Source organism: Callospermophilus lateralis, chromosome 4 (genome assembly GCF_048772815.1).
Source record: "Callospermophilus lateralis isolate mCalLat2 chromosome 4, mCalLat2.hap1, whole genome shotgun sequence".
Taxonomy (NCBI): Eukaryota; Metazoa; Chordata; class Mammalia; order Rodentia; family Sciuridae; genus Callospermophilus; species Callospermophilus lateralis.
In genome coordinates this window covers 65,439,249-65,460,657 of record NC_135308.1, presented here as the reverse complement: position 1 = coordinate 65,460,657, position 21,409 = coordinate 65,439,249, and the positions used below count along the sequence as shown (strand labels likewise).

Sequence of the window (21,409 nt, the reverse complement as noted above, 5' to 3'; positions counted from 1 at the left end):
TTATATCTGAGTCTCAGAGTCCAACATCCATCTCTCTTCCATAAAGACTTCCTGGGTATTAGTTAAATGGTGAGCTGAAGAATCAGATTATTTGGATTTCAACTATTTTTACTTCCTGTGAGTTTAGTTAGATTACCTAAACTTCTCCAGGTCTCAGCTTTCTCAGTAGTAAATAGAAATGATATGCCTTATAGGGTTCTAATAGGGAATAAATAATAATATGGACAAAGAATCTTGCATTTTGTATAAATCATGCTAGCTTTTATCCTTGTTTTATAGAAGTTTACATATTTTTTTAAAATATATTTATTTATTTATATGTGGTGCTGAGGATCGAACCCAGTGCCTCACACATGCAAGGCAAGTGCTCTACCACTGAGTTACAGCCCTAGCCCAGTTTACATGTTTACTATAGCGTTTAGGATCCATGAGAATACTCATATCTAACCCATTTTAGACGGCCACAAGTATCTGAACTTAAAAAAAAAAACAAAAACAAAAACAAACTGTATCTAGGTAGAGGGAATATGAATGATGGATAGTTAAAAACCCAAAAGTCAAATATTTTCACTGATATGTGGAAGCTAAAACACAATAAATAGTGGGAGGGGAAGAAAGGAACTTCAGTAGATCAGACAAAGCGGAATGAAGGCAAGGGAAGGGGAATAGGAATAGAAAAGATAGTGAAATGAACCTGATGTAATTTTTCTATGTACATATATGGAAATATTTATGTGATCCCACCATCGTGTAAATTCACAAGAATGGGGTCATAATTAGAATAAGATATATTTCATGCTTGTATAATTTTATCAAAATGGATTTAACTGTGATGCAGTTATAAAAGAACCAATTTAAAAAACAAAGTAAGCAGGGCTGGGCTATATCTCAGTGGCAAAGCACTTGCCTAGCATGTGTGAGGCAATTGATTCAATTCTTAGCACCACATAAAAATAACCAAATATTCTGTCCATCTACAACTAAAAAAAAAAAAAAAATTAAAGAAAGTGAACAATACATTTTATGAACAAGTTGCCTTACTTTTTGCTTAGGATGACAGGCATCTATGCTGGTTATACCTTAGAACATTTTGGAAGAAGTACTATCTCTGGGCAGGTGAAAAGTACTTGGTAATCTGCTTGTGCATAGTCACACTGTTTAATAATCAATACTTTAGTCAAGCAGTCAGCATAACAGGCTGGGATCATGCCTTGCCTAAAATGTCTCACAAAACCAGTTCAAAAAGCTTATGTAGACTGTGTACTATTTGTTGGATGTGGCTCCTTGATAAAAAATGTTCATATGCCCAGCTGAACAGAAAAGTAAGAATACCTGAAGACTATAGTTGCCCCTATGGAAAAAAGTATTTAGTGAGATAATTCACCACGTTGCTTATGGGCACAAAGTTTTCAGGAGGAGGAAGCTATTTTGGTACCATATTTACTACTTTCCAGATATCCAAGAAATAAATTTCAGCTAAGGTGCATTTCTTACCTTACTTTATAATACAACTAAAGATAGTTTCCTAAGGTGAGGTTAGGGCTTGACAGAATAAAAACGAAAGTCACATCCTAAAACAGACTCTGGCGCTGGGGAGATAGCTCAGTGGTAAAGCAATTTATTTACCTAGCATGCATGAGGCCCTGTATTCAATCCCTATCACCACAATAAAAACAAATAAATAAAAATAAACTACACAATTAAGGATTTTATCCTTTTTTTAAAAAAAATTTTTAGTTGTAGATGGACACAATACCTTTATTTTATTTATTTGTTTGATGTGATGCTGAGGATCTAACCTAGTGCCTCACACGTGCTAGGCAAGCACTCTACCACTGAACCACAATCCCAGCCCTTCTTATTCCTTTGTAAAAAAGAATTTTTTTTAGTTGTAAATAAACACAATACCTTTATTTTATTCATTTATTTTTATATGGTGCTGAGGATCAAACCCATTGCCTCACATGTGCTAGGGAAGTGCTCTACTACTGAGCCACAACTCCAGCCCCCTTACTCCTTTTAAAATATGGAACCTCAGTAACATAAATGCAGCTTTTTGGATATCTTTGCAGAATCATATATTTCTAGGGGCTGGGGTTGTGGCTCCGTGGTAGAATGCTTGCCTAGCATGCACGAGGCACTGAGTTTGATCCTCAGCACCACATAAAAAAATAAAATAAAGATACTGTGTCCACCTAAAAAAATCAATATTAAAAAAACTTGAAATAATGCTTTAAATTATAGAAATCTGTTTAGAAGAAAGGTTAAGAGTAAGACAAAACATGTAATTCCCAATCCATAATTTCTACAAGATACAGAGGTATTGGTCACTGAGTAAATGCATGTATAATCGAATCAATCTATTCCCTTGTGTACAAAATATGTTAAAGTGATTTTTTTCTTGTATACTTTAGTATTGATTATTAGCAAATGTGACTATGCAAAAGCAGATCACCAAGAACTTTTCACTTGCTCAGAGGTACTACTTCTTCCAAAATGTTCTAAGGTATAACCTTAGACTGTTTCAAAATTTAATGGAAGCAGAAGCTAATTTTTAATTTGGTGGTTAAAAACTACCCTTGGGAAACTATTAATGAAATACTTCATCATTAAGTTTGTATTACACATGGAGTGCTATGAATTTTGTTCGAAATACCTATATTCAATTATGCCAAAAAAGCATTATTTCCTTGCAAATAATTACCACCAACAAATATTAGCGGTGAACTACAGACATTTAATTTTAGGATTATAAAAATTTTACTGCTGAATATATTACTACTGCATTAATATCTTGAGTTCTGGAACAAAACCTCCCAAATCAGAAGTCTAGTAAAATGTATTTTTTTGAAAAACAATTTTCCTATAGTAGTTGTCTCATTGCTGGACAATGGAAAAAAATGACAAAATGCTCATTTGTGGATGAGTCATAAACATAAGCAGAAATAAATTGATACTTTTTGTATTGTCAAATTATGTTAAGAACCATTTAAGAAGGCAGATAAAGTAGTAACAGCTGTTTTAAACTTTAAATTGTTTACAAGTACATTTAAGGGCTGGGGTCATAGCTCAGTGGTAGAATGTTTGCCTAGCATGTGTGAAGTACTGGATTCAGTTCTCACCGTTACATATAAATAAATAAAGGTTCATTAAAAAAAAAAAAAAAGACACATTTAACAAAGATTTCCTAAACTGCTACCCAACATAAGAAATGCTATGCCTTGGGCTCAGTGGCAAAGTACTTGCCTTGCACATGTGAGGCACTGGATTCAATCCCCAGCACCACATAAAAATAAATAACTAAAATAAAGATATTGCATCTCCCTATAACATAAAAAAAAAAGAAAAAGAAAAAGAAATGCTGTGACTTTTTAATTTCCCTTTCAAAAACTTAGCAACTTGGGGCTGGAGTTTTGGCTCAGTGGTAGAGCACTTGCCTGGCATGTATGAGGCCCGGGTTTGATTCTCAGCACCACATATAAACAAAACAACAAACAAACAAATAAGATCCACTGACCAAAAAAAAAAAAAAAAAAAAAAAAAAAAAAAAAAAAAAACTTAAAAACAAAACACCTAGCAAGTCATTCACATCAAGAATTTAAAACACAAAAGATGTAAAACTATTTTGGTTACTACTAATTAATTAAATGTAGCAATACATTGTTCTTACCGGCTGAGGATGTTGGATGGGCTGGGAAGATGGAACCCCTGCTAAACTACTTGAAGATAGTTGGCCCTGGCTCTGACCCTGCGCCTGATGGAAAGAAGTAAATATGATAAATTATAGAAGGCCTAATGCAAGTGTACACAGATCAATCTTTTGCAATAAATTTAAGGTCCTGAGAAGTTTGCTTGATCAAAATGAAACAATACCTTGATTAAGTACAGGAGAGGTCTTTGGACTATCTTGTAAGAAGTTTAGAAAAGGATCATATTATAGTTCATTTTTGATCCCATCCCATAGGAACAACATTGATGGTAAAAACCTATCTTGTTTAGGTTTTAATTCTGGGCAACTAGAATATTCAGATTCATAGTAAAATTATTACTAGAAACACACACACACACACACACACACACACACACACACCAGGAAACAGTGGTAAAACTATCAGTGTGAAACAATTTTTAATCTGAACATTTAAAGAAAATTAAAAGCACTTGATAATTTTAATTAGGTTCTTCTGCTACTTCTTGCAGTGTCATAGTAACTTTTATGGAAAAATGTAAAAAAGCTCTTATAATCAGCTGCTAAGACCTATAATAATAGTCATCACCCAGGGAACATGTGGAGTTATCTGGAATCATTTCTTGTTAAAACTGGGGGAGATGGCTATAGCCATCTAGTAAGTAGGGATGCTGCTAAATATTCTAAAATGCACAGAAAAACTGCCTTCAAAACAAAGAATTATCCAACCCAGAATGTTAATAGTGGTGTCTCAGAAACCCTAACTAGAATGTTCCAATTATAAAGAAGTTAAAATTAAAATAAATGAGAAAGTGAGAAATAAAGACAGGACTATACTCATGGGTAGGTTAAGGAAATGAAAAGGCTACCACTTTTGTCTTTCATTTCAATTTAGAAGAAGTTCTCTGAAGGTTCTAGGAATATATCACATTCCACTGCAATTTACTGTTACAAGCATTCATTTCTTTTGCAATATGTTTGTAAATTAATGACTTTACTTTTGAAAATTTACTATGGAAAGAATGGCTAATAATACATTAACATATATAGTATAGTTTGACAACATGAGTACTGATGGGAATATACAACATGCCCAAGCAGTAAAAATTAAGATTCTGGATCTTTCTGCTTCTTCCTACTCTAAGAAATTGATATTTCATATACATTTTCAGAGTTATTTATGTCTTTGATGGGGGAAGAATATAAGAATAAAAGAGAAAGAACATATAGTACTTAATGAAAAAGGGGAGTACTTAATAAAAAAGGGGATTATTTAGGAGATTCAAACGATGCCTTAAATATACAAATGCATAGACTCCTATGTAGATTTACAAAGCTATATGAGTTTGATAATATATCAAAAGAATATATGAAATAGTTACTGACTCTAGTTGCTTATTCTATATGCCTGTTGCTTTGTATTTATTTGTATGACAGGATATATGCCCATACACAAGAATAACTAAATTAATTGAAGGGGAAAAAAAGTGCCTAAGATGTCTAATCACAAATTTTTGAAAACAACAAAAATACACCCATCACCCACTAGATTCTTAGTTGCTAAAATTTATTTAATTTGCATACATAATACATAATGACTTATTTGATGCCATTTCAAAAAGGCATCTTTTGTTAAGCTGAATTCCTAAAAGGTTTCCTTTTGCTGTCTTTTTAGACTCTCCACACTAGTAGAAAGTCTATGGATTAATTCTTAATCCTACTCTAAAAAATATTTTCACTATATTCCATTTCTTTTTTCATTTTACAGAAAAGTTACACTTTTGCATTGTTTTCAAATTGTTTGGAGGAAGAAAGTAATACTTCATACTTTAGTATACCTATATAATCAATGCTGAGTCAACCTTACATTATAGACAACTGAATTTTCACTGTTATTTGGAAAATACCATATATAGGAATAAAAGTCATTGATTTTGATGAGTGACTAAAATTCTAGTTTTTGGGTTCTCTTTTCCAAAAGTCTGCAAATGGTACAGGCAAATCAGGTAGCTTCCAGTTCATATTTTGTAAATGCAAGGAATTTATAGCCCTCAAGAGATGGGGAGACTGTATTAGGAAAAGGAAAAACAAAAAACAATATTCTTCATTAATTCATGATTCAGGAAAATGAGGCATAGAAAATTTAAATGTAATGGTACATAACAGGGTACTTTAAAAGAATTGTGGAAGTTTTCCTATAACCTGTGGTTGGAGTGAAGATCCTCCTGAAGAAAATGAGGCCGATAAGACCTGCTGAGATGTGGTTCCTTGGGGGAAACAGAAGAAAAGTGGGGATTCTTGTAACACTGTCTGAGGCAGATGGATAAAGGGTAATGAGACGTCAGAGCCAGAAGGTGCAGCTGTTCCCCCTGTAGGGGGAGGTGACTGAAAATCACTGGGATCTGAAGAAGTGATTTGTGAGGAATCACTGGAATACTCTGGGCTTCCTATTGGCCAGTTCTGTCCGATAGGCTCTACCACAGAAACAGTCAATTCTGGGGTATGATAATTACGCTGTTCTTCACTCACAGGCTGTAGGTAGCCATGTAATCCAACTGACTGAGGAGGCGGTTCTTCCTGATTTGAGTCCACTGCAACCTGTCGATTTCGGTAAGTACGCTGAGGTAAAATTCCACCTCCTTCTCCTGAAGAACAGTTTGATGTTTGAGCATGAAATTCAAATACACAGTTGCTTCTGCTCTCATTGCTATGAGTTAACACAGCGGGTGCAGAATGAGGAACAAAGACAGGGTGAAATTTCAAACGTGTAGCATCTGTACTGAAAGGTGCAGAAATACTAGAGAGGGGAGATCCTGGACTCAATCCAGAATCTAATCTTAAATTCTGAAGATGTCCTACCAGGAAAGCCTGTCCAGATGGAAATTCAAAGACAGAACTTGATGTAGGGACCCCTTGTACTGCCTTCTGTTCAGGTATCTGTTTCATAGGACTTGAGAGTACTGGTGAGTTGTATGAAATGCCCTCATACTGTTCTGCCACCTGGGCCTGGTAATGTACCCCTGCTACATACACTGCTTCCTGAGGAATAAAATAGTGTGCTTCTTCTGGAAGTACTAGTCCAGGTCTATAGTCACTGCAAACTTGAGATGACTCAAACATAGGATGGACCTGTATGTCACACATATCTCCAGTTACTCTACTGGCTGTAGTGCCCAACATAACTACAGCCTCTGGTGTCCAATTAGTTGGGCTGCCACCAGGTGGAAGAAGATTTTGGCCAACAGTCCTCAGCAGGGGTTGGAAATGGCGAGTTTGGGCTTCCAGGAAGGAGGTGCTCTTACGTCGCTGGGAAATGGCTACTTTCGGTGGACAGGTGGGAGGTGGTGAAAAAGAAACTGGACGTTCATGAATAGTTGGGAAAAATATCTGTGATTCTGGGTATGTTGGGGTACCCCCACACGGATGCGCCATGGACTGAGGCTGTATCAACATGAATAAGACAAGTAATTCATACATTCATATGTGAAATTACATCAGACATGCACAACTGGATATTTCTGTGTAACCCTATGAAATGGTTACATCAAACATAATAAATAATACTGCTTTCAGAAACTATGTGCATAGTAAAAACCCATTAAATACATCCAGGGTCAAAGAAATCAACCTGTGGGACTCTTTGCATCAGATAAGAGCTGCTTTACCACAACTTTACTCTCTCAAAGCGAAAAGAACAAATTAAACTTTCTAAGTGATTCTACTTTATTTATAGTATGTTCATTCTTAAAGACTTAAAAACTATGTCATTGGAAACAGTTAAACAGTAAGTGCTAAAAGGCACTATTTTTATAGATATAAGAAGTATGTTTCAATTTAATCTATTGCATTAAAGTATTTCTATAGTTTATATTCTTATACTGTGCTATGTTAGAGGGTTCAATGTTACTTTTCATCAACTAACATGCTTTTTTAACTATAAATCATAGAAAGATTTTTGGTGGAAAATAAAATATGAACCCAATGACAGTAATGTCTTTCTCTTATCTGCCCCAAACTAGATACAGTTAGCAATTCTGATACATGACCAATGTTACAGATGCAAAAATCATCAAAATTTCCACTTTTCTCATCACTGATAAGAGCTGAATACAGTGCATTTTTTTTATTTCGATGGCTAGTATTCAAGGTGAAATGGAAAATATAATTGATAGCCAAACTTGATTTAAAGCATTTTTTGTTCCCAGAAGCAGTTCTGTATTTAAAACTCTAAATTTAGAATCCTACCTTTCCCAATGCAAATAATACATACTAGAGTAATTCACTATCATGGATTCCTTTTATAAAAGAGCAACCTCATTCTTTAAATAGAGAAGACCCCTATTAGCAAAGAAGCACAACTGTTCATAATAGCTGAGAGGATTTTTATTTTGAATCAGAATGTTCATTTTCTTGATGTTTATTAAGGTGTCCAAAGTGATAAAAATTTGTTAACTTATGCATTCTCCAAAGTAAAAATCTGAAGATTCTCAGGTTACTAGTTCAGAATGTTAACTACATTTTCTGGAAAAGCAGCAGCAAGGTCCCACAGCAATTAAAATAATTTAAAAAGACAGATCTTGTAGAGACACTAGTGAAGCCAAAGAAAGGCATCTATACTACATACGTAATTTAACATTCAATGGTGTCAAGGTCCCACCCTAATCACCCTAAATAAGTACTCCCCTGAGGGAACAATTTTTAATCCTAGTTTACTGACATATCATTTCACTAATTTTTTTACTCAGATTTCTTTTAACACATTAAAACCAAACACTTTTCTCCTCAATTATTCTTCACTGAGTTTGGTTAAAAAAAAAAAAAAAAAAAAAAAGACTTATCCAGTTTCATTAGTAAGCAACTCTTAAGAATAAAATGAGAGAGCTGTGGTTATAGCTCAGTGGTAGAGCACTTGCCTAGCATGTGTGAGGCACTAGGTTCAATCCTCAGCACCACATGTAAATAAAATAAAGGTACTATGTCCACCTACAACTAAAAAAAAATTAAAAAAAAAAGAAAGAATAAAGTGAGGAGAAAATGCAATTGGGTAACATTTAACAATTTACTTTTGTTTAAGTCAACAATTTAAAATTAAATAACAAACATACCCTTTGTTATGATAAGAAAATGAAAATCTTTTATGTAAATGGGGGAGAAGAAAATACAATAAAAGCTAAATTTTATTGAGCATATATTGATATGTGCCAAGGATATTATTAGCATTCTGTCTCATAGCCTCCTTGCTTGTTATTCTCCCCTAAAGCCTTATTACAAAAATGTTTCCTATGGGGGATAACTAATGTCCTAAAATCCTAATACATAACCAAAAGTATAGTTTAATCCTGTTTTTAATTTTTATTAAAATTCTTGATGCCTGGATGTATTCATTGGTAATAATTTTTCATTTGTCAGAAAGTTTACAGTTACATACAGTACTGACAAAGAGGGAAGGCAGGCTGGAGCGACGATGCTTGCGCTGAGAGGCAGAGTGCATAGGCAGGACACTCTCCAATGCTTTAGAAAGCTTTTCGGCAAAAGTTTCCTCAGGGGCAGTCCGAAGGAGGGAAGGAGAAAGAGGTGCAGACAACACTGGTGGTGGGGTGGAAGGAGCACTGGGAGAGATGCGGGATAAAAAGGGAACAGCAGAAAGATGGGGAACACAAACCGACATGCTACGGCCACGACGAGGCTAAACAGAAAACAAACACACATGAAAAACACAGTACTTTAAAAAGAAAATAACCAAATGTTCAGTGATAACAGGGAAACAGTTAACATAAGGAAATGTTCCATCCTCTCCAATTCCACAAAGTCAATTTTTTTTTAGTGGAGAGAGAACTCCACAAAGCACACGGGGCAGATGACAACTACTCTCTATTGTGTTGGGTCAAGTACAAGATTTCTAATAAATAATAATAGTAAGAAATTATTATCCTAAATATTATGAAATAACACCAACTGTTATGAATGTATGAATAAGAAAGATGGGCTGAAGGCAGAAGACAGGGAAAACAATATCAGTTTATAATTTCTGCAAACTTAGTAAGATTAGACAAGAATGAATTCTATTAATTTAAAACACGAGATTTGAAAAAGTTGAAGTCTGGATTATTCTGCAGGAGCTGTGGAAATTTGAGAAAAGGATTGTCATTTCTGAAGGCATCAGACTAAAAAAGTTTTTGGCTTACAACATTATATTTATTTTACTTGTATACTTGCCAATCTTTCTCAGCAAAGGTAAAAAGTCATCTAACTAGAAAAAGTATACCTTTCAGGAAGAAATTCACAACTGGATGGACATAGGAACTATTTGAACTTTTACTAAAATTGTTAATGAAAAAAAAAAATCTTCAATTTGAATTTCTAAAGAATAATGTAAAAATTCTCTTTGGGTATATCAGAGATTCAACTTTGGTTTACAAAGTTTGAGGCACCTTAACAGAAAAGGTTTAATATAGATAAAAAGCAATAAGTCTAACACTGTAAGGTTGTCTGGAGCAAGTTTGTTAATATTCTTTTAGATACTGTGAACTATATAACTAATTATATTTTCTTTTCCAAAACTGGCTGCTTTAAGCCATATTTGTGGCCTACCAGTAGCAAGTATGTAAATATCATGATGATTATTTGGTTTCACTCCTGGTTCCATTTTTTTCCATCCTTATTTCTCTTTTTAATTATTAAAATTTCACTTTTAATTTACGCATTATTATATGCCAGGGTAAATTCTTTCTGGAAAGTGACAGGAAAAAAATTATAAAAATTTCTTAAAAGTCCCAAATCCTTAATACATCATCATAATACTTTCATAGACTATTGTCATTCAAAAGCAAGAAGTAGTCTGCTTTTGGAAAAGCGAATAAAAGCATGTTAGTGTCTAAATGCTTAATATCATTACAAATGATTATTGCATTTCCTTGTCTAAAAGAGGCCAATGTTCAGAACTCTGTGATGAGAAAAGCCAAGAGACTGAAGTTTGTTTGTTTTAATTGAATTATGGTTCAGAAAAAAAATCAATTAGAGCAAAAGTAGAAAATGATAAGAAATGCTGATAGTTAATATCGGCCAGAACACAGAAATATATCTTCTATGTAGTCTTAAAAGTTCTTCTACCCTAATTATTTAAAAAAAAATGTTAAAAAATTAGTACATTAGTAGTTTTCTTTGCATTATTGTGGCTATTCATCTTCAGACCTAGCCAGAGGACTGATCAATGGACACTGAAACAAATAAACATCTTTTATTCCAAGCTGCAGCATAAATGACCAGAGTAAACAGAAGTGTTTTCAAAGAAAGATTTTCAATTAATAAAGAGCAAGAATTCCACAAAGTTCAGATTAAAAGCTTTCTAAGAAGGGGGAAAAATCAGTCTGTTTAAAGATCTTGATAAATAAGTGCTATAAAATGACCAGTCACTCAATTCCTTTTTGAGGGAGATAAATGTATTTTGTTTTCCTCTCTGAAGACTTCACAGAGAGGCAACCAAAGAAATGGGGTATTATCTGATGAGCTACTTTACCATTCTCTACATGAAAAACAAGAGTGGATAATGCTGTGTGTATATATATATATATACACACACACAAAGCATAAATTATTTTAGAAAATGCCCTCTGTAAGTTGATCCTGAAAATAAATCAGTATAAAACAAAATACCAAATAAAGATAAAAGCAAATGAACATTGGGAAAGAAACTTGTGTTCAACACAGACTTTAAAGGCAGGAACACGCATAGCAACTGATAAGTAACTAAACACAAGCGCTAAATTAAATGGTAATATAAATAAAGGATTCCTTTACTCTAGAGTACTCACATGCAACATTCTATAATGATTTGAAGTTCTTACCTGTTTTTATATAGTAAGAAATCTTATAGAAAATACTTTGTAGTTATTTTCATAAAGAAGCTTTTGAAAAACTCTCATCATCCACCCCCAAACCATCTATATGTTTAGCTTATGTTGTTTTGAATAGCTTTAAGTCTTAAATGCTGAGAATATTGCCTTTTATCAAATGCAGACTAAATCTTATACATAGATGCTTCACGCAGGGAGTTTAACTAATTCTTACACATTAATGTATACATCTTACCCTGCTTCATCTACTCCAATTTCCTTTCAAAACAGTCATCCTTCAGTATCTATAGGGGATTGGTTCCAAGACCCACCAGTACAGAGACAAACTGCTTTTTTAAAAAAACATTTTTATAACTAAACCTACCAATTGAAACCCATGAAAATGGAGGGCTGACTAAAGACCATTTATATTTTCTATTTTAGTCAAGTTGCTATTTGGATAGTAAAGACTCAGAATTTAACAGATTCTCTACAGGCTTTCATTATAGTATTACTCACTCTTGTGCATTTACTTACCATACTTGATGGTGGGTATACTCCATGGGTCTGAGACTGTGCTTGGGCAATGGAAGCTGTATGCCCTGGGACTGTGCCAGTAGAATGTGCCTGTTCATGTTGGGAACCATATGAAACTGTCTGTTGACTGCTCACTCGAGATTCTGTGAAAACGGAAGATCCTTGACCACTGTCAACTGTCCCATCAGCTGAAGGTGAGACATCACCAAAAAATAGACAGAAAGACAAATTATAAAAAGGAGGCTCAAATTTTTCCTATCACATTTTAGTCTCACCATATTACAATGAATTGGCTGTTTCTTTCCAGAAATCGTCACTAAATTAAAAAATAAATAGCAGTCATAGTTTTATGTAAACTTCTGAATTTATGAGAGACCCATATGGAAGACAAGTTCTGATGTCCTTTATCTGAAGAGTAAGGGAAAATGGAACATTAACTAAACTTTCACTCTTATATATGGAGACCTGTGGACTTTCAATCAATGATTACTGATCTCATTAGTTTTCAGTCTATATGCTATTTAACTTTCCTGAAAGCTCTAAACCAGAACACAATTTTAAGTAGCTAAACTTGTTCATTCTTCATTAATTTAATTTAATTTTATTTTTTAAGGAACTGAGATATGGAAATCTAAAAATTGGAACCTCCAAGATAATGAAACTTTTAAAATTATTTTATACCCTAATCAATCTTCTCAATATCCATCCTGTTACATTAGTCATGGTCATAAAAATAAAAAGAGAAGCTAAATGACAACTATCTTGAAGATAAAAAGTCTGGAGCTGGGAATATAGCTCGGTGATAGAGCTTGCCTAACATGCATGAGGCCTTGGGTTTGATCTCCAACATGGGAAGGTTTGCTGCTGGGGTGGGGGTGGGGGTAGAGTCAATTAGGAGCATCATTAGCACATCTTGTGTGCTTTCCAAAATACTTACATAATACAGATATACTAGGTTGCTGGTACTGTAGTTGTTGATGTTGATCTGCCTCAGGCTCTTCAGGTTCTACTTGTGTAGATACTGAAGCCGAAGTGGCAGAAGCAGTAGTTATACCAGTGCTAGCAGAAGGGACCTGCTTGATTCCTGTCTGGGAAGGAACACTTGATTGTTGTTCAGCCTGCTGTCTGAGACTGCTCTCCTCCTGTTTTCTCTTTTCTTGCTCTTCTCGAACCAACTGCCGCTGCTCTCGTTTTCTCTTAATTAATGACACTCTGTCTTTGATAGCTTTAGCCATGGTCTTATGATCACCTTCACAGACATACCCAGATTCTACCTGCAGGGAAAAAAAGGTGTTAGAGAAAAACAGGCTATCAAAAGAAAACAACCTCAAAATAAAATGAAATATGTGATGTAGAAAAGTGGATAAGAAGGAGAAGGAATTACAGTACTAGTCTTAAACAAACTGTGAAATGACTTAACTGCAGTATACATCCCCCACCATCATGGTACATACGCAAAGAATATGTACCATCTTTGTAGAAATTCACAGGTGGGTGTACTTACAATAATTAAAATAATGAGGAAAATAAACTAGTATGGTATTCATTTCCATTCACTACTACCATTTCACATGTAATAATTATTAACCCGTGTTGCTATTACTTCCTTTCACCTGACAACCACTTATACAGATAAAACAAATGTGGCAAATATTTAAAGGTTTTCAAAAGACCAAAAAGCTCTTAAGTATCTCTTTCATACTGACTCCTTTTCTCAGAGGTAACTACTACTGAAAGATGCTTACAAACACTAGTAGAAAAATTTTATTGAGTTTCTTTGCATGATAATTGCTGACATTAGGCAAAGCAGCAAGCCTCAATTGGTGAAGGGTTTCTACTTGGAAAAGTAGTCTTTTTGACATACTTCAAATAAGGATATAACTATAGGATACCTATTAACAATTGATCTTGAAAACTATTTTCATAACAAAAAATGGTTTATAATCCTATGTCTATTTGTAATGGTTTATCTAATAACTGATCCAATATTTAGAAATATAACTTTCATTCTAACTGAAGGATCTTAAACAAATTAGAAGTCATTCAACTTTATAGACTTCAGAATATATTCTAGTTCATTCTTTCTTATCCATCTCTAATTTCCTCAAATAAAAACGTCTTTTTAAAAAAGGACTATAAAGTTCAAAACCCATTACCAGTAACAACACAAAAAGTACAAAGAAGGGATTTAAAGAAAAAAAAAAAATCACAGGAAAATCCTATTATTTCAAAGATAGCATTTGGGGCCAAGATAATCTTATGTTAATGAGATACGTCACATATGACACTCTATAAACTGCTTTATATAAATCTACATTAACTTTTAAATGGCCAATCAGCGCCAATTTACCATTTCTTGAGCAACATCTTCTGGTACATCTCTCTCCAAGTCAAAGGAAAACTCGATAGCTTCATTGTCTTTGTACTTGCCCTTTAATTTCTTAATATCCTCAATACGAAGCCATAATTTAATAGCTATTTTTTCTCCATCATCTTCTTCTGCTAATTCTACCCGTACCCCTGTTTCCTCCTGGAAGAAGGCATGGTTCAAGAGGTCTTTGATGGAATATCTTCCAAAGAAAAAAAAAGAAAGAAAGAAAACAAAGAAAAACAAAATGTCATTAATTTTAAAAAATAATTTTCAAATGTGGCTGATTATTGTTGTTTATAAGAAAAAAACTGAATAGAAAACCAAGGTTAATAATGCATTTCTTCATTAGTCTATCTGAATGGTGATTACAGATTTGTACTCTTAAATGATAAGACATCATAACAATCTGATTTATAAACAAAAGAACTGAGAGTGATCATTTTAAAATCAAATTAGCTAACCCCTTTGGTTACAGTGTACTGGCAATGGCAAATAATGCACAGAATATCAAAGATGCAAAATATCAATAACAATATACATAGTATTTTATAAGTAATAAAAAATCCTTTGTAGAACCTTGCCCAATATCCAATAAGAGATTATCTCCTGACAATTAGGAATGAAGGCTCAGAAGTTGAGAATCTTGCTCACAGTTCTAGAAGTTGTAAATGATATAATCAAAACCAGAATAAAATTCTCTGATTTCTAGTTTGGTACCTTTGACTATAGCAACTTTTAACCTATTCAACAAATTCTTCCAATTTCTTGTTCAATAATTTGTGGACTAGGCAAGCAAGAAAGCTAATTGTGAAACAATTTTCTTTAGATAAAATGGTTTCGAAATACCAGTAATCCAATAAACTAGTCCATTCAGAAAAGACATAAGAGTAATATGTTTTAAGATTTGAAACAAATATTTCTTTGTTTATATTGAAAAGGTCTTCAAAGAGATTTTAGGACTCAGTGAATATGAAAAGAGAAACTTAAACTAAATATCTATTAAAGTGTATTAAAGATCATGTTAAATTCTTTCAAATAACAAAGTTATAAAAAAGAAAATAAGACTAGAAAAGTAAAGATATGGAATTCTTTAATTTGGTTGATTTACCCGATTCCTCCCATTCTTCAGGAGGTAGATCATGTTCAATTTACAACTGATATTGTCTTAGGCTGGCATACTTTTTCTTTTTTGGCGGGTATGGAGAGACGATGAAGGTAGATCAGTTTTCAAAAACAGATATTGGACCCTTGTCATGCCTACTGGGTGATGAATCAGCTACATGGGAGATCAGATACTTGCCACTCCTCTGAGAAAAGTCCTATGTTAGTACAAATGACTAAGGTAGATGTCCTCCTAAGCCTTTAGTAAAGTCTTCTCTTTTTACTCAAAGGAATTCTGATGTTTTGCTCTTCTTTAATTCTGGCACAATACCAAGAAATCAAGCACTGCATAGTTGAGTTGATTTTAAAGTGCCAAGTCTTTGTTCTATATCGTTTAGAATTCAATGGATAAAGGACTAAGGAACAGATTTGCTGCGTTAGTACAGTATAGTTATTTGCTATAAGTGACTTTAACAGAATGTTTAAACTATGTTTAAGGTGATTCTGATTTACTTAAAAACTCCACTAAACCTTTGTTTGTTTTTGGTAACATTGGGGACTTAACCAAGGAACTTGCTCATGCTAGGCAAGCGCTTCACCTCCAGCCCCTTTAAATTTTATTTTGAGACAGGATTTCACTAAGTTGCCCTGGCCTGGAACTTGTGATCCTGACTCAGCCTCTGGATTTGGTGGGATTACAGGTCTGTGCCACTAAGCCTGGCTTGTATTTGTAAACTATTCTAGCATATTGAATTTGAATAGCTTAAATAGAACCCTATCTTAAAAAGGGTTATATGGCATAAATGGAAAAACTAATCCTAAGAATTAAATTCACTTCAGATTAAGTTTTATACTCAGAACATTATGTTTTAGTTGTCTGTTTAAGCAACACCTAATCTTACCGTTCATCTTTGTTTTGCCGTATACATCCTTCGATGATTTCCTTCACTTCAGGAATTGCTACTTTGTCAAAACTGGCTGGCTTCACTCCCTGAAAACCATACAAATTGCCATAGAAACACATTAATGACAGAGGGTCTTTGAATTTTGTTTTAAAATTTCCACTTAAATTCTACTAGGTTGCCCTCTTAACCATCCTGGCTTTTTTTCTGATTTGCCTACAGGAAAAAAGGTGGGCAATTTAGCTACTCAGAAGAAAACAACAAGAAAGTTTTGAGAGTGCATTTACTTACTTTTTATGTGGCAATGAAAGAATTTAGGCTAGAATAGCATCTTTTTCTTTGGGTAAAGGAAATTACTGGCTAAAAAGAAAGCTAAGTGTTCCAACTGGTTAGATGTTTTGTTCAATCTTGCAGGCTAACACGATTCTATACAGCATTTAATTATTTTGAACACTGAACATGCATTTGTGTATGATTTTACATAGTTTTGGCAGGTATTATATTATTATAGTACTCTTTTTAAAAACAACTAGTTTAGAAGGAGTTATGGTTTCTCTTGGTTTGACATAAGTAAAGAGCAAACTGTCTTTCGTAAGTAAAATATAAAGTTGAAAAGTAATATATCTGATCCACAAGAAAGATAAGCATTGTAATTAGTTTTAGAAGAAACTTACTAATACTCTTCTATGTAAATATTATAATGAATAGTATCATAATAATAGTTTAGAATTTTCCTAAAGTTTTCAGCATTGTATGGAAGATACATCTAAGATACTAAGAACAAAAGACTACTCTCTGAGTAATGGGGTGAAGGGGGAAAAATATCTCATTATTTGCTCCCATTTCATCCTAGCAACTACATAAATCATGAGTTAAAGTAGCTACACTAAACAGTGCTGTAAGTCTATAAATACATAGATAACCTAAGTGGGAGTGTTTAGAAAAGCTTACTGAATATGCATAAATTCTAATCATCTATATAATTTCAGGGACAAACATATATAACAAAATTAGTGACGATCTAATAAATCACAGAAATACACATAATCGCTCAATCTAAATGAAATACAACTGTATCTCTTTTCCATGGCTTTGTCTTTTCACTTTGATACATAAAATCTACTACAATCAGAAAATACTATCTTGATATTTTGAGAGACCACATTCATTTAACTTTTATTAGAGCATAGTTAAATTGTTCTATTTATTAGTTTTTATTAATCTTTTGCTTGCCTAATTTATTAAACTTCATCATAGGTATGTATGAAAAAGCGTGAGTATATATAGGGTTCTATGCTATGAGCAGTTTAAGGCATCCACTGGAACCATACACCAAATGGTTAGTGCTGAAGTCCTTAAATACCAAAGTTGTATCTAAAGTTGTGTAATTCTCATCAATAATCCACTGTTATCCCAAAGTCCTGATTTGAAGAATTTTACCTCTAGGGCTAACTTTTCACACCAAGGAACTGTAGTAGAGCTGATCATAAAAGTTAGTTAAGTTCATGTATCTAAAAAGTCTGGTTCTGAGACTGACTACAAAGATCACTATTTGCATTTTCTTCAATTTTATTTCCAAATTCAGCTCTTAAGTTTTTCCAAATTGTACATGTTGTAGCATAATTCTAAGGAAAACAAAAAAGTATGCTCCTGAAGTTAAAGGCTGCTTTAATAAACCAAACCTGGTATTTCTAACTTATTAACTTTCCTTCTTAGGAAAGTTCCATCTAAAAGTTCTTTGGTAGCAGGGGTGGGGTGGGGATGGGGGGTGGTATTTTGTTTTCATGTTTTTTAATGTTTTTTTTTCTACAATAAACTTTAAAAATGTCATTTATGAGAATAATGAGAAGAGCCATCTAAAATGCTGTGTATATATTTTTAAAATTTAAAACTTTGTTTCACTTATTTATTTTTATGTGGTGCTGAGGATCGAACCCAGGGTCTTTCATGTGCAAGGTGAGCGCTTTACTGCTGAGCCACAACCCCAGTCCTAAAATGTTGTATCTTGTTTGTAGAACACTTACTATTGAAAAAATATATATATCTAAAAGACAGTTTGGTAAAATAGGTTGGACTGTCGCACATAGTTCAACCTTGCATGCAAAGAGTTTAAAAAGTGGCTTAAGAAAATATAGACTCTGATGAGGAAAAGTCTTCCATTTGTCCATAAGCACATACATTTCAGGGGAATGTATTTGGCCTACCGACAATAAAATTCAACATATTAATTTAATAAAGCAAACTTATACCAGTTCTTCTGTTTCATTTTAGCACAGGTAGGTTGGAAAGACAAAATAAATTAACAACAGAAGACTTTAGTATGAAATGAACATGCGGAAATAGTCCTGAAAATGGCCACACTATCTGCCCACCATACCTATCTAAATTAACAGAAGCAGGAACCCAAAGTCATATGTAGGTTCAAAGTTCTTTGAATTATTAAATTTGCTGACCCAATGCCACCTTTAACCTGTTTTTACCTTTGATTATCCTAAATAATAAATAACCCTCTTGTTAACTCTATTCATTTAATCATATTCATGTCTTTACAAACAGAAACTTCTATTTACAAATAGGAATCCTAGTTAAATACAATATGTAGAAGATAAGCAAAAACAATAACTGCATAATATAACCTCAAATCTAAGAGGTTTATGCTTTTTTTTTTTTTTTGCCTCTAGCACAATTTAAGTATAGACCATTCCACACCAATGCTATACAACACATTTAGATGCCACTGTTACCTTAAAAAAATATTAAGACTGCTTATTGCAACCCACTTAAGATACTGAAAAAAATCTAACAAAAAATTTTACCAGTCAGCTACCACCAAGAAACCAGGATTGTAAGTAACCTAGAAGAGGACTGTTGAATAATTTTATAAGCAAGAGTTTATAAATTGAATATTAAAAGATGTTCAAGAAAAATGTATGAATGAATACTATACTTCACTGACCCTGAAGTGAACTATACAAAATAAAACAGAAAGATGAAAATACAGATACAATACAGAGGATGGGGTTGTGGATCAGTGACAGAGTGCTCACCTAGCACATGTAAGGCACTGGGTACAAACCTCAGCAAGACATAAAAATAAAAATATTAGGTCCACCTAAAACTAAAAAATAAATATTAAAAAAAGATACAATAACATTTTTTGTATAATCATCATACTTTTTCTGAAGAAAGGAGAACTTCATGTTTTTTTAATAACTGATGATTTTTTTAAAAAGTTGATCTAGTTTATTTATTTAGGTATTAGTGATTGAAACCAAGGGCACTTTACCACTAAGCTACATCCCTAGTTCTTTTTATTTATGGAAACAGGGTTTTGCTAAATTGCCCAACTTATGATCCTTTTGCCTCAGCCTTCTGAATTGCTAGAACTATAGGAGTACATCACCATGCCAGGTTTGTTGATTTTATTCTAAAACATGATTTGAAGCACTGGAAAGAACAAACCAATAAAAACAAAATATTTTTATGATAAAAATTTCATTTTACTTCTTTTTACTTTATGTACTTCAACAAAGATAAGTTTAAATCCCCACAATCCTCCAAATGCCACCCCCCCTTTTAACTTCCCAATTTATCCCAATTCAGACCTGTTCTAACCAGTAAAAGCAAACTATCACCCACCTATTCTGAATGAGACTAGAAAACACAAACTGGAAAGAATACTAAGGTACATAAATTGGGCTAATCTTATACAGAATAAAACTACTAAACTTTACTAGGAACACATTCTAAGTCAGCAACTCTCTGGCCCTACATGTACTTTTTTTTTTTTTTTTTTTTTTTTAAGAGAGAAAGAGAGAGAGAGAGAGAGAGAGAGAGAGAGAGAGAGAGAGAGAGAGAGAGAGAGAGAGAGAGAGAATTTTTTAATGTTTATTTTTTAGTTTTCGGCGGACACAACATCTTTGTTTGTATGTGGTGCTAAGGATCGAACCCGGGCCGCACGCATGCCAGGCGAGCGCGCTACCACTTGAGCCACATCCCCAGCCCCCCTACATGTACTCTTGTCTTACTTTTGAAATCTAAACAGGATCTCTCTTTAGGCAGCACTGTCTTTTGTTTTGGGGGATGAGGTACAGGGAACAGGGTCAGTAGCTTCTCTCTCTTCATTAAATAAGTATGTATTGTATATCTAATGCATACACACTTGAGATATTTTCAGCTGACATAAAATTATTTACTCTTTAAATAAAAAGAAGGTAATTTCTGCAAATTAAATGGAGTATTAAAATAATGAACAACTGTGACCCCCATCAAGGGTACATAAAGAATTGATATAAGATAAATGTTATCAAAAGCTTAAGTTTCAAATATGTTATATAACATTTAGTATCTCTTGATTAAAGTAAAACTTTTCCTAACCATTCGAAGAACATTAAGTATTTTTAAAAGTATTCTGAAGTTAACAATTTCAGTATTCTAACTAAAACTTTCTACACATATCATCAAAGAGACCACAATATGCCCTTTATATAGTTTGGAAATTCTTACCCACCTCACTTACACAATCCTTTTGAGGGCAGCAGCAGCAATGAGAATTTACGATGACAAATACTGAGAAAAAGTCCTTCTTTGTAAAATCCATCAGAAAAGGCAAAACAGACTTGTTACAGAGTTAGAGAAAAATGAGGGGGAAATGGATAAGATGTAAATTAACAGTCACTTAGCCCACAGCATAAGGAGGGCAAACGGCAAAGTCAAACTGAAGCATAGTTTCTTGTTTAACAGCCATGTTTCCCCAACTCTCAGACATGAGTTTGCTCTGCTCGGTCAACAATTTATTTATTTAGATTGGCCTTGTAGACAAAAACTACATGCTGAATGGCAGGAAAACTATTCTGCTACTGTTGCTTCTGCTTCTCCTCCAACAGCAACAGATTCCTGAGCAAGCAAAATGAGACTTTTATTTGCTCAGAGCTCCACCTACTACATTCACAGGTTCTGCCTCCTTGACAGAGCTTTT

At 33.6% G+C, this 21,409-nt stretch overlaps 1 protein-coding gene across 7 annotated transcripts in view; it reads right to left on the bottom strand.

Moving 5' to 3' along the window:
* Wnk1 (WNK lysine deficient protein kinase 1) overlaps nt 1-21,409 on the bottom strand; it is a 138,415-nt gene that overhangs the window by 36,466 nt on the left and 80,540 nt on the right. For 6 of the 7 annotated variants that reach the window (XM_076853960.1, XM_076853962.1, XM_076853961.1 and 3 more), the window contains exons 5-9: nt 16,432-16,520; nt 14,408-14,627; nt 12,995-13,331; nt 12,058-12,245; nt 3,671-3,754 (exon numbers count right to left, since the gene is read on the bottom strand). In XM_076853960.1, coding sequence (XP_076710075.1) covers nt 3,671-3,754; nt 12,058-12,245; nt 12,995-13,331; nt 14,408-14,627; nt 16,432-16,520 — 918 coding nt within the window. Of the gene's footprint in view, nt 1-3,670; nt 3,755-5,890; nt 7,130-12,057; nt 12,246-12,994; nt 13,332-14,407; nt 14,628-16,431; nt 16,521-21,409 lie in introns of all 7 variants that reach the window. The other variant, XM_076853966.1, reaches the window with a different exon arrangement.